Genomic DNA, 13,790 nt, shown 5'->3' with positions numbered 1-13,790 from the left:
AAAAAAATCAAATGGATAGGTTTTACCCTCTAAAACCACCTCCTTCTGTCCTTCTTTTATCTATTACTGGGTATACCATTGTCCTAAGCCCTTAGAATCAAACCTGAGCATCAACTTTGAGTTGGCCCATTTCAGTTGAGCTGTGTGAGTCCGCAGTTTGGAGCTGGAACCCCCGCGTTGAACTCACCCTCACTTCTCCAGGTCTACCTTCACAGCCTGCGTTAGCCCTTGCCTCCTCTTAACCCATGACTGCAATGGTTTCTTAGTTGTGCCTCTTCCTCCTTCTCTGCCTTTCTCATACATTTACTGAGCACCAGCACAGGCAACGCAAAGACTCTATCCCAGCCTTTTTGAAGTGCTTACTAGGAGGAAGTAGCCTGAACAAACAAGGCTATGTTAGTCAGCTCAACAGCTGGCTTTCAGAAGGGTGAAAAGTGGGAGAGGTCGGTTTTTTCCCAGGTGGAGGGCAGAAAGGCTGCAGAGAGGGAGCAAGGCTTGACCTGAGTGTGGAGAAAGAAAGATGTGTCTGGCGAGCAGATGCCCAAATCCACATGGGGCAGAGGAAAAGCAGAGGTGTAGAAGTGTGGAGCTGTGTGGTGGGGGCATGTCAGGGAGCTCTGCACACCGGCACCCACGGTGCTGGAGGTGGAGCGCCAGGTGGTGGCCAGGTCATGGCCAGCCTTGAAGGCCTGTTGACAGGTTTGGATGGATCCTGTGGGCAGGGGAGTCGCTGGCTTGTTAAAGGATGGGAGCAGGACAATGACACTTATTTGAGAACAGTCACTGGGGACACAGTGTGGACAGTGAACAAGCTCCAAGAAGTCTAGAGCAGGGAGCTCAGTTGGGATGCCAAAGACACAGTCCAGGTAAGAGACAACAGGGGCTGGAGGAGAGGAGGGCTAAAGGAGAAGGGAGGGGACAGAGGCCATGAGGCAGCCCAGAAGGACCTGACAACTGACATGCTACCGAGGAGGAAGGAGACGCAAGAGCTGAAAGCTGGCTCTGAGACTTCTGATTTGGGTGCCTGGAGAGAGGAGGGTACGGAGCTTGTGAAAAGAAAAGGAAGTTTGGGAGAAAGAGAATAAGGTCTGCTTTGGAAATGCTCAATTTGAGATGCACAGGGGACACACTCAAAGGAAAGCGTACAGCAATTGGAAATATGGTTTTAGACCAGTGCTATCCCATACAAGTTTCTGTGATGAGGGAAATGTTCTAGAGATTTGTGCTGTCCAATATGGCAGCTACAAGCCATGTAGCTATTGAGCACTTGAAATGTGGCTAGTACAGCTGAGGAACTGAATTTTACTTAATTTTAGTGAATTTACATTTCGGTAGCCACATGGGATGAGAGGCTATGGTACTGGGTAACGCAGCCCTAGGAAGAGACCAGGCCACAGGCACAGATTCAGGAGGTGTCAGTACACGTGTTATGTAGTGCCTCCCTTGTATCAGAATGTACTGAAGGTTTACAAAGCAAGATGAAATTAGCTTCAGAAACAGATGTTGGAAGAAGGCAAAGAGAAAATGAGGTTAGAAAGGGAGAGGAGAGGAGAGTTGGTTTAGCACACCAAATTCTCAACCTGAAACCGCTGCGTGGAACGTGAGCCCCAAATCTTTTGAAGCCAGAGGAAACTGGCAGCCTGACCAGGGCACTGGCAGAGCAGGACGGAGCACTGCTATTCAGGGAGGGGTTGTCAGGCGGAGCTGGCCAAGGACTGAGGGTTGGGAGCCCAGGTGACATGTGAGGGGATGAGGGCTGGACTGAGGAGACTGAGAAGGAGAGGCCAAAGAAGCAAGGGCAAGCTCGACAAGGTCAAAGCCAACAAAGAAATGGATTCAGAGTCTGACAATTAGGAGAAATGGTGAGCGTGAGGTTTGAAGACTGAATGTGATTTGAGGAGATGAAGACAGGGAGTACAAACAATTCTTCAGGAGCTGGGCTGTGAAGGGAATGTGAGAGAGCGTGGCTGCTGGAAGGTACAGAACTTCACCATCCTAAGCACAGAGCTAGAATCATGCTACTTACCTGCTCAGGGCCCACAATTACCAAGGCCTATCATTTGAGGTCCTGTGATTCATCTTCATCTCCTGCAACCTCCTCCATGCATCCTGTGGCCCACCCAAAGCAGCCCAAACCCACTACTCAACAAAAAGATCTACCGCCGTTGAGCAAAAGGGTGTTGGGAGGAAAATCATCAGAGAAGTCCAGAATTTGAACAAAGGACCAGCCAGACCTAACCCCCATCCCTTTTAAAAAAATAAATCAGCAAACTTGTAATCAGAGACCACAAAAGACTTGCCAAGGTCACTCAAAGATCAAGAATATTCTATTATTCATGACTCTAAATTCAGTGCTGGTCTTGAAGTGCTGCAGAACAGCTTGCTTCCTGTCATGTTAATTCTCTAAACAGTATTGGATTGCACTCTGCGATCATCCTAAAAGCTTCCTTGACCAATTTAGTGATAAAATTTACCTTGTCCTGTTGAACATGCATTCCTCTCTGAATACAAAGATCAGAAAAGGTGGAACTCTGTATTTTGAAGTGCCCTGGTACTAACAACGCAGTGGTTCTCAAACTTTGGCAAGCTATTGAAGGAGGACAGGGCCTGGGCTGCTTTCCCAGGATGCCTTCCCTGGATGCATTCCCTGGATGGTTCTGGCCCCCTCCAAAGTTGAGGGACCACAGCCAAGATGTCTTCTGCTATGCTCCGGATGGGAGTCCCTGTACCTTGTATCTTGTGGACTATGAGGTTGGCTTCCACTTCATCTAGGGGCATCTGCTCAACCCTCCTCTCGCACTTGGGGGTGCAAGTTAGGATAATTTGGGGAAAAACACGATTCAGAGAGCAGAATCAAGATCTCTACATCCAGAACCTCCTGTCTTTTCAGGAGAACCTCCTCCTATAACAAAGCTCAAACTCCCTTGATAGTTCTACGAGTCCAAGAGGAGAACAGGCGCTGTTGGTAACATTTAGATTCAGGAACTATGAGTTTCCAGGTCGTCTGAAAAGAGCAAAGTTCCATCGCTGTTAATTACATCTAATAGAAGACACAGTCTGCTGAACACCTGCCATGCTTCTGCCAAGCTTTTATCAATACCCAAATTCCAGAAAGAAAGGCGAGTTGTTCTTCCCACCACAGCCTTTACACGAGATCATGACGAAACTCTGAGCACCCCCATACCTGTCTTGTTCTTCCTTCTCCAGCCGTTCCTGCTCCTCCTGTTCCTTCTGCAGTCGGGCCTGTCGTCTCTTTTCAGCAAGGATCTTTGCAGCCTCTCCTGCATCGGTGGTGCCCGCTGTGGGCTTCCCTGAGGCTGCATCAGAAGAAAAGATGAAGGAAAATGAAACAGTGATTGTACTCCCATGGCAGCTGCCACTTAGAAACGAAAAATCCAATCCAGTGGGTGATGGGAAATGCTGCCAGGACTAGCACAATTAACCATGGAGCAGAGAAGGTGACATGGGCTGGCTATGACCTCGGATGCATTTCATAGTGGAGGGCAGCAGAAAAGTGAGGAGGAGAGACAGGGTCGCTAGCAAGTCCCATAGGAGCCACCACTGCTGTGCCCAACTGGGTAAACTCACCCCATTCATCAAAGAAGTTTAAAAGACTAAAGGAAGACCCTCTCCATGCGAAGTGCAGATGCTGGCTGGACGGAGCTGAGTACCCCGTGGGCTTCCACAGCCCTGAGCAGTGTCAGCCCCTAAGTCTCCTCCACCAGGGGACCCTCAGAAGACCCAGAGGAAGGACTCAGGGGCAACGCGCAAGCCTGAGAAAGCAGCATGAGGCATGAAGCTGTCTTAGGGAATAAGTCCCCTGCTTTCCCCCAGACACAAGACTCCCACATGGATCGGGGCAGAGGGAGAACTGGCTCGGGAAGCCAAGGTCTGGGGCAGCGTCGGCCAGGAGTGCCTACCTCCACTGCTCTCGGCCTTCCCTCCTGCGGCTGCGTGCTTCTCGGTGGCATGCCTGTCTGCCACGTGCTTCTCTAGGACTTCCTCTCCGTGTGCACTGGCTGCCTGCTGAGCCAGGGCACCTTCCCTTTCCTTGTTGCTCTTCTCTTTCTCGGCTTTCTTCTTGGGTGTTTCCTGGCTGGGAAAAGCAGGAAAGCGGTACTTCACGGGAGACCCGGGGTATGGCTGCTTCACATGCTTTGGAGACTGTGGATACGCTTTTGAAGTTGCCCTGGAAAACCAAAAACACGCCAGCAAATGATTACTGGGCCTGACCACAGAACTGTCTGTTCCTAACACACCTGGTTCCAAGACGTTATACAGTTTCATCCTTCAAGAAGAACAAATCTAAGGCTTCACACACACTCAGAAGTCCCTGAAGTACTCTCACCCTAACAGGAACATACAGTATCTGTAAGACGTCCCTGGTGGAAGGGACAATATTTTAGGAAGCCTAGCTGGGGACGTCATGTCCTAATTTCACTGAAGTTTGATGACAACTAAGGGTGGAGCGTTAGGCATTTTCCCACCTCCTCTTTTTAGATGACCACCACGGTTGGATCTGGCTACAGCATGGCAATGGACGAGCTGGCTTTTTTCTTCTATTGCACAAAATACATGTAACACAAAATGTACCATCTTAACCATTTTTAAGTGTACAGGTCAGCGTCATTAAGTACATTCAAAGTGTGGTGCGACCATCACCACCATCCATCTCCAGTACTCTGTACCCATTAAACACAAACTCCCTATTCCCGCCTCTCCCAGCCCCTGGCAACCACCCCTCTGCTTTCTGTTTCTAGGAATCTGACTATTCCAGGTACCTACAGTATTTGTCCCTTTGTGTCTGGCTTATTTGGCTCAGCATAACATCTTCAAGGTTCCTGCTTCCTTTTTTTAAAAAAAATTCACCTATACTGAGGTATATTTCACATCTCGTACCTTTTTAAATACTGAAGACCAAAGTCAGCCAAGAGGTGGGGAGGGTCAGGTGTCTGTTTGGAGGTTCTTAAGGTTTAAAAGAATCTCTCCTGCTACTGGGAAGATTCAAAAGGTGAGGACAAGCCCATTTCTACACAGGGAAACACCGCTTTATTCAAATGCAGACCTTGTCTCATGTCTGTTGGAAGAAGGTCCATTATAGATACGCTGGCCTAGGCCTGGCTCCTGGTGAGTGCTGGGTGCTACTGATGTAGGTAACAGCTGCTGGGGCCCAGGACAGGCCACCCCAAATTATCCCACAATGGTATATTGACTGTTTCGAATTAAAGTTATTTGAGAAGCAGCCAATGCAGGAAAAAATCATTTTTGACCCTCCTCTCTCTGCTTCACCTGAAAGCAGGAAATCCATCTCCCCTGGGGAAGGCACTCTCCCTGCGTCCTTATCACCAGAGCTGAGGGATTCCGGGTGAGAAGGCTGCAGAAACAAACCTTGCTAATTTACTACCTCAAGCCTGGGCTCTGCGTCAATTCCTTACTAATTACGTACCTCAAACCTAAGTTTCTTTGTCCTGTGATTCCTCACAAATTTATTGTTTCTTTATGTAAAAAGATATAAACACAGCCTGTTTTGCCCATCTCAGAGAGCATCATTTTCATGATTCTCCTATGTGCACATAATTAAATTGGGTTTTTCTCCTGTTAATCAGTCTTGTGTCCATTTTATTATTAGTCCAGCCGTAAGAACACAAGAAGGGTAGAAGGGAGAATTTCTCCTTCTCTGACATAGCCAAGCTTCAGATGCCAAGTTAACCCAGAATTTCACACAGGGATGTGGCATTTGTACAGAGTTCCTGTAAGAAGAACATAAAGTAACCTCTACACAAATTACAAATTGTCACTCTCAATCCTGTAGCAGGTCGAACCATATGAAATTGCTAAAACAAGCATACCTCAGACACATTGCAGGCTCAGTTCCAGACCACTGCAATAAAGCGAATATTGCAATAAAGCGAGTCACATGAATTTTTTCGTTTCCCAATGCATATAAAAGTTATGTTTATAATATACCATAGCCTATTATGTGTATAATAGCATTATGTCTAAAAAATGTACATATCTTAATTTAAAAATACTTTGTTGCTAAAAAATGCTAACCATAATCTGAAGCTTCAGCAAGTCATAATCTTTTTGCTGGTGAAGGGTCTTTTTTTTTTTTTTTGAGGAAGATTAGCCCTGAGCTAACATCTGCCAGTCCTCCTCTTTTTGCTGAGGAAGCCTGGCCCTGAGCTAACATCCGTGCCCATCTTCCTCTACTTTATATGTGGGACACCTGCCACAGCATGGCTTTTGCCAAGCGGTGCCATGTCCACACCCGGAATGCGAACCAGCAAACCCTGGGCCACCGAGAAGCGGAATGTGTGAACTTAACCGCTGCGCCACAGGGCCGACCCCAACTAGTGAAGGGTCTTGCCCTTGATGTACACCTACACTGATCAGGGTGGTGATTGCTGAAGGTTGGGGTGGCTGTGGCAATTTCTTAAAATAAGACAACAATGAAGTTTGCTGCGTTGACTGATTTTTTCTTTCATGAATGATTTCTCTGGACTACGCGATGCTGTTTGATACCATTTTACCCAGAACAGAATTTCTTTCAAAATTGGAGTCAATCCTCTCAAACCCTGCCACTGCTGAATCAACTAAGTTTATGTCATATTCTAAATCCTTTGTAGTCATTTCAACAATCTTCACAGCATCTTCACCAGGAGTAGATTCCAATTCCAGAAACCACTTTCTTTGCTCATCCGTAAGAAGCAACACCCATTAAAGTTTCATCATGAGAATGCAGCAATTCAGTCATATCTTCAGGCTCCACTTCTAATTCTAGTTCTCTTGCTATTTCCACCACATCTGCAGTTGCTTTCTCCACTGAAGTCTTGAACCCCTCAAAGTCATCCATGAGGACTGGAATCAACTTCTTCCAAAGTCCTATTAACGGTGATATTTTGACCTCTTCCCATGGATCACAAATATTCTCAACAGCATGTAGAATGGTGACTCCTGTCCAGAGGTTTTCCATCCACTTTGCCCGGATCCAGCAGAGGAGTCACTATCTATGGCAGCTGTAGCCTTACAAAATACACTTCTTAAGACTTGAAAGTCAGAATTACTCCTTGATCCATGGGCTACAGAATGGATGTTGTGTTAGCAGGCGTGAAAACAGCATTCATCTTGTACATCTCCATCAGAGTTCTTGGGTGACCACGTGCATTGTCAATGAGCAGTAATATCTGAAAGGAATTTTCTTTTTCTGAGCAGATCTGAATAGTGGGCTTAAAATATTCAGTAAACCGTGTTGTAAACAGATGTGCAGCCATCCAGGCTTTGTTTTTCCATTTATAGAGCACAAGCAGAGTAGATTAGCCTAAATCTTAAATGCTCTAGGATTTTTGGAATGGTAATGAGCACGGGCTTAATTTAAAGTCACCAGCTGCATTAGCCTCTAACAAGAGAGTCAGGCTATCATTTGAAGCTTTGAAGCTAGACATTGACTTCTCTCGAGTTGTGAAAGTCCCAGATGGCATCTTCTTCCAATGGAAGGCTGTTCTGTCTACATTGAACATCTGTCGCTTAGTGCAGCCACCTTCGTTAACGATCTCAGCTGGATCTTCTGGAGAACTTGCTGCAGCTTCTCCATCAGCACTTGCTGCTTCACCTGGCACTTTTATGTTATGGAGATGGCTTCTTTCCTTAAACCTCACGGAGCAACCTCTGCTAGCTTCAAACTTTTCCTCTGCAGCTTCCTCACCTCTCTCAGCCTTCATAGAGATGTAGGGCCTTGCTCTGGATTAGGTTTTGGCTTAAGGGAATGCTGTACTTGGTTTGATCTTCTATTCAGACCACTAAAACTTTCTCCCTATCAGCAATAACGCTGCTTCGCTTTCTTAGATTCTGAGATCAAACGAGCTCAGGTGTGTTCAGGGTGGTATGGCTGTAGAGTGTTTCGCTTTCTTATTCGTGTGCTCACCAGAGTAGCACTTTTAATTTCCTTCAAGAATTTTTCCTTTGCATTCACACCTTGGCTAACTGGTACAAGAGGCGTGGCTTTCATCCTATCTCAGGTTTTGACATGCCTTCCTCACTAAGCTTGATCATTTCTAGCTTCTGATTTAAAGTGAGAGATGTGTGATTCTTCCTTTCACTTGAACACTTAGAGGCCACCATAGGGTTATTAATTGGCTTAATTTCAATATTGTTATGTCTCGGGGAACAGGGAGGCCTGAGAAGAGGGAGAGAGACGGAGGAACGGCTGGTTGGTGGACCAGTCAGAATACACATAACATTTATCAATTAGATTTTCCATCTTATGTGGGCACAGTTTGTGGCACCCGAAAACGATTACAATAGTAACATCAAAGATCACTGATCACAGATCATCATAACAAATATAACGATAATGAAAAAGTGTGAAATATTGTGAGAATTACCAAAATGTGACACAGACACATGAAGTGAGCAAGTGTTGGAAAAATGGCGCCAATAGACTTGCTCGACATGGGGTTGCCACAAACCTTCAATTTGTGAAAAACACAGTATCTGTGAAGCACAATAAAGTGAAGTGCAAGAACACAAAGTATGCCTCCATTCAACTGTTTCTGACCTATAGCAACAGCAATAAAAATGGCAACTCAACCTAATGTTAAAGGCCAATTGCTCACCAGAGGCTTAAACAGTTATCTAATTAGATCCTGCTAGTAAGGAAAAAATATGATCAGATCAATATTAAACTTAGCCTTGAGTTGGAATCATCCTTAAGTGGTATGTGGATTGGGTAAGAGGCAGGCTGGTTTTCCAATGATACTCTTATGCTAAAAGGCCAGCTCCAGGTGCCCAGGAGACGTTCTCTCAGTCAAAGACAGACTGAGAGCCACACAGTGGTGTGATCACTCAACCTAATGAACACAATTTGAACTTGATTTGAATTTTTACAATGCAGTTGTTTCAGCATCAACTATTTTACTGAGATGGAATCAGTCTGGATCCCACTTCCAGGGTGGGCTGTCTGCCCCTCTCTGGCAGTCTGCTCTGACTCAGGCCCACCATTCCTAAGGGTCCACTCAGCAACTAGATGTTTCTTTTCAGAGATACTACATAACCCTGGTTTTCTAATTTTGCTCCTAGACTCTTATAAAGTGGTGCACAGAATCCTCCTGCCCCTTCATATATGTATGCATATGTATTCATTCAACCCTGCCATTACTGACATTTGGGGCTGGATCATTCTTTGTTGCAGAGTGGTCCTGTGCACTGTAGAATGTTTAGCAGCATCCCTAGTGGGTCTCTACCCACTAGATGCCAGTAGCAATTTCTGCTCCCATTCCCAGGTTGTGACAACCAAAAACGTCTCTAGACATTGTCAAATGTCCCCTCAGGGGGAAGATCGCCCCCAGCTGACAACCACCGAGGTGAGGCATACATACAGCCACCCCCATACACCTTCTATGTGTATAAAGCAGATAAAAGTGGAGTTGCTCTGGGTGGAGGGGCAGTGTCCTAATCCCCATGGTGACCCTGAGGCACGCCTATGGGCTTCCTGAGAGCTTTAGCTCGAGAGGCAATTATTAGTGCCTTATGTGCTCTGACAGTCATGTCTATATCCTTCCCGCAATGATCTGGAGCTCAGACTTCCTTTAACACCTTCCAAAACTACGTCCATGCTTCCTGAGTGCTGTCTACACACCGGCCATTGTGCTAAGTGTATATATACACATACTTGGGTATGTACGTGTGTATACGTGCATCTTTCAGTTGTCGAAAACCAGTATGACACAGGTACTATTATTAGGGTCACTTTACTGATGAGGAAACTGGGCTTAGAGAGGTTAAATAAGCCACGGAGCTGTGGACGGAACCCATGCCTCCCTGACTCCACTTCTCACAACTCTGACCTACTTGCTGTGTTGCAATGGTGGTTAAGCCTGAGCGGGGCACCAAGATCCCCAGATCTCCATTTCAGAACTGGCACAGAGTAAGCACCTTATAAGCTGTTAGATATTGGTGTTGATTAAACATATGAAAAAATAAAAATCTGAATTATCCTTACAGACAAGAACTAACAAAGCCAGGAGGAAGAACTGTAACGGGAAACCACAAGCCCTGCTCCCTCATGATGACAGTGCTCCACTGAGCAGAGTTTTCCATTCAGCGGCAAAAACCTGTGTTTAGGTTCAAATAACCTGTACAAACATATGGCAGGAAATCTTTTGCTTGGCAATGCCCTCCTTTCATGCTGTCGTCCAGGGCTGTAATGTTGCTCTAACTGCCAGGAGGGTGTCTCAAGGGACCTGGTCTAATGCCTTGTGAAGAGCAAAACCCGCCCCCTCCTCCCTGGAATATCCTGTGCACACTATGTGCAGCTCTGGTCCAACCACAGTGTAGGGGCAGGGAACAGCGAAGAATTACCCCTGGATTTGGGATGTGGAGAGAGAGGCAATAGGAAAGACTCCTATTTTACGGTAGGTGATGCAGACGGAAACGTTTTCTCCTCCTGTAAGCATTCCTACCTTGACTCATTAAATAGGAATTTCTGGTACTGGAAGGACCAGCAAAAAGCCATCTGCTCGTCTTCCTTGCCCTCATCCTCCTCCCCAAGGAGTGAGGCATGATTTCTCTGATTGGCGAGACTGAGCAAAACTGCTGGGCGCACGCAGCCCAGTCCATTCTCATTCCCTCTGGGACCTGCCTGCAGCGAGCCCACATTCTGAGCTTCTCTAAGCAGTGCCTAGAGAGGCGGGCTCTGCCCCAGGGGCCTGCAGTGTGCTGGCACCTCTGCCCATGAATGGGTAGATGGATGAGGAGCTCTTCTGCAGACACGACTCCCACCATGAGGGTCCCCAGGGCTGGCCTGGGAGTAGTGGGTAAGAGGCCTGAATGGGCTGCAGGTGCAATCCATTCTATAGTCCAGCCTTAGTAGCCAGAAAGCCAGCATCTGGATCTCAACACGACCCCTGGGTCTAGTTTAAATGGCTATCAGAAAGGAATGGAGCGTGATGAAGTCACACCCTCAATCAGTGTACATGGAGCCCATAGATGGAAACGCAGGGCAGGACTATGATCCCGTGGAGAAAAGGGTGAACTGGCCTGGGTGGGGAGGTTCAGAGTCTCAGGTCAGCACAGCCATTAGCAGCCTTGCTCCACCTTGCTTTAAGAGAACAGTCACACGTAGGTTCTGTTCACACCACTGACTGTTAGGTTCTATTCTAAATAAAGCTAGGCCAATTACCCATGAGCACACATTTAAAAATAATTTCTACCTGAGAAATAAGGGTGGATCATTTGAGATAAAACTCAATATATTAAGAAGTCTGTTTATACTCCTCTATCCCAGCCCCTGTTCAATAAACAGAATAAACTAGAAAACACACACACACGCGTGCGTGCGTGCACATACAAATGTGACCTTCAAATTAGGGAAGTGTAGGCAAGTCATAGATTTTTTTTTTAACAGTGAGTGACCAAAATACAGAATACAGTCTTAGAAGTTCCCGATTTTATCTTCCTGTTTGTAGTTTCCTGCTCATCCTGCCTCACCACTTCACAGCATGGATTTAGCACTCGGCCGGGTGCCTGCATCTTGAACCAGGCAATGTTGGTCTAGCAGGCCGCAAGGCCTCTCTGGCCAGCCCTGCTCACACTACTGCAAGCCAAACAAAGTCTGGCAAAGCTATTCTTTTCCAATTTCCTAGAGATAGGTATCTTGGCTGATGAAAGAAATGAAACACGAATTAATCAGGGGAACTCACTGTGCTTTCACAGAGTTTCATTTTTAAGTACTTTCTCATCTATTTAATAAAGGTCTATTTGATTGCCACAATAACCCAGCGAGGTAGGTGGGAAATTACTATTAACCATATTTCAGATAAGAAAGCCAAAGTCTGAAGTGCTTAAATGACCTTTCCCAAGAGATGTAAACAAACGAGAGAGCCAGGGCTGGCACCCAAGTCATTTGATTCTTCATCTTGCTTTTTATAGCTTTTCCACTTTGATTTTTAAAAGTTCAGTACCTCCAATGATTAAAAATCTAACAAAGGGGATTTACAAGTTTTGTTGTGTAGGTGAAAATAAGTCTTCCTGGTGCACAAGACAGGATTATATAAACCTTTGAGGTTCCATGACTGGCAGGAAATATGAACAAACACCTCTGTGAGAAGAGCAGCAAGAATAACTCTCAGGAGAGGGCTGTGACGCTTCTAAACTTGAGTTCACTGCAAAGGTGAACCCCAAAGGACATTTTTGCTCCACATCCTGGAATTTAGCTCTGTTTTCTCCAAAGCCACTTGACTCCAGACATGGTGAACACAGCCTACCCATGGATGGGAGAGGTCTGTCCACCTGTCAGCACAGCTTGGCCAACATTCTGAAAAGTCTATGTTTATGATCACAGTTTATTCATCCCAGAAAGGAAAAAGCAAGTTTATACAGAGAAACCTGTGGATACCACCTTAACCCAGTGACCAAAGTTACCATCACCAGTAAGAAACAACACGCCGTCATGGCCTCCTGATATGATGCACTGAGAAGGAACCAACATCCCTTCCATGAGATTCCTGCCCCAAATACACAACCTGAGTCTAACCATGAGGAAACAGCAGACCGACCCAAACTGAAGGACAGTCCTCAAAATAACTGGCTTGTGCTCTTTAAAAATGTCTCTTTAAAATGCTCTTTAAAAAAGGTCATGAAGAAGAAAGGCTGAAGACCTGTTCCAAGTTAAAGGAGACTAAGGAAGACAAGACAGTTAAATGCAATGTGGGACCCTGGGTTGGATCCTGGACCAGGAAAAAAACACTATCAAGGGTCTCATTGGGACAACCGGCAAAAGTTGCATACAGATTGTGAATTAAGTAACAATATTGTGTCAACGTTAAATTTTCTGATTTTCACAATTGTACGGTGGTTATACAAAAGAAAGTCTTCATTCTTAGGGGTAAAGGGGGCTGATGTCTCTAACTTACTCTCAAATCGTTCTGGGAAAAAGCTGTGTGTGTGTGTGTACGCACGGGCGGCTGTCTGTGTGTGTCTATGGAGACTGAACGAGAGTGAGACGGGGATGGGAATGATAAAGTAAATGTGGCTAAAAGTTAACGGAATGAAAGGTATACATGAGTTCTTTGTTCTAGTCTTGCAATTCTTCTGCAGGGTTGAAATGATTTCAAAATAAAAAGGCTTTTAAACATTGGTCTAAACTCAAATTATCCTCTAGTTGGACCAAAAAATATAAGACTACAGACTGGGTGAACATATAAATACAGCTGTGAGGAGGGCGTATAACTTAACATTTTCAATTATCTTTTTCAAGAAAATTTTCAGGTTAGAATGTAAAAGCCTATTTGAGAACGATGGTGGTGGCAAAAACAACAGTTGAATTGTCAATGCGGGGGCCTTGATCCACTGTAGTCGCTCATCTGTGGGCAGAGATACCCACACCACACATCTGCCAGAGAAGCCTAGAGGAATGGCGCCTGGTAAGGACCACTCAAATGTCCTCAAACACCAAAGGAATAGGCTGGCTTCAGGAGTTTTCCATAAGCTTGTAATTCTGAGTGGGAGGCACTAATTTGGGCCATCCAGACAACTTTGTCTTCATTTTTTTCCTCATATAGATTATCTGTTTTGTTTTCAATGCATGATAAAGTGAAATTAACCTAGGTTCCTGATGCAAAATTGATTTTAGGTATGAGCGATCTCTGAAAGTGATTATCTTTGGCAGACTGTATTTTCCAAACATGGCATGATAATATCTCTTCCCATCCTGCATGATCTTTTGAGTTTAGTTTTCCATCCCCTCGAATCTGGGTTGGCCCGATTGCTTTGACCAATAAAAGACAGCAAAG

At 45.6% G+C, this 13,790-nt stretch overlaps 1 protein-coding gene across 2 annotated transcripts in view; it reads right to left on the bottom strand.

Moving 5' to 3' along the window:
- Positions 1-13,790, bottom strand: part of MAP7D2 (MAP7 domain containing 2) — a 101,014-nt gene that overhangs the window by 14,460 nt on the left and 72,764 nt on the right. For both annotated transcript variants that reach the window (XM_046673639.1, XM_046673640.1), the window contains 2 exons: positions 3,921-4,189; positions 3,185-3,317 (listed from right to left, as the gene is read on the bottom strand). In XM_046673639.1, coding sequence (XP_046529595.1) covers positions 3,185-3,317; positions 3,921-4,189 — 402 coding nt within the window. The remainder of the gene's footprint in view (positions 1-3,184; positions 3,318-3,920; positions 4,190-13,790) is intronic.

Source organism: Equus quagga, chromosome 10 (genome assembly GCF_021613505.1).
Source record: "Equus quagga isolate Etosha38 chromosome 10, UCLA_HA_Equagga_1.0, whole genome shotgun sequence".
NCBI classification, from domain to species: domain Eukaryota; kingdom Metazoa; phylum Chordata; class Mammalia; order Perissodactyla; family Equidae; genus Equus; species Equus quagga.
This window is presented reverse-complemented; position numbering and strand designations above follow the sequence as displayed.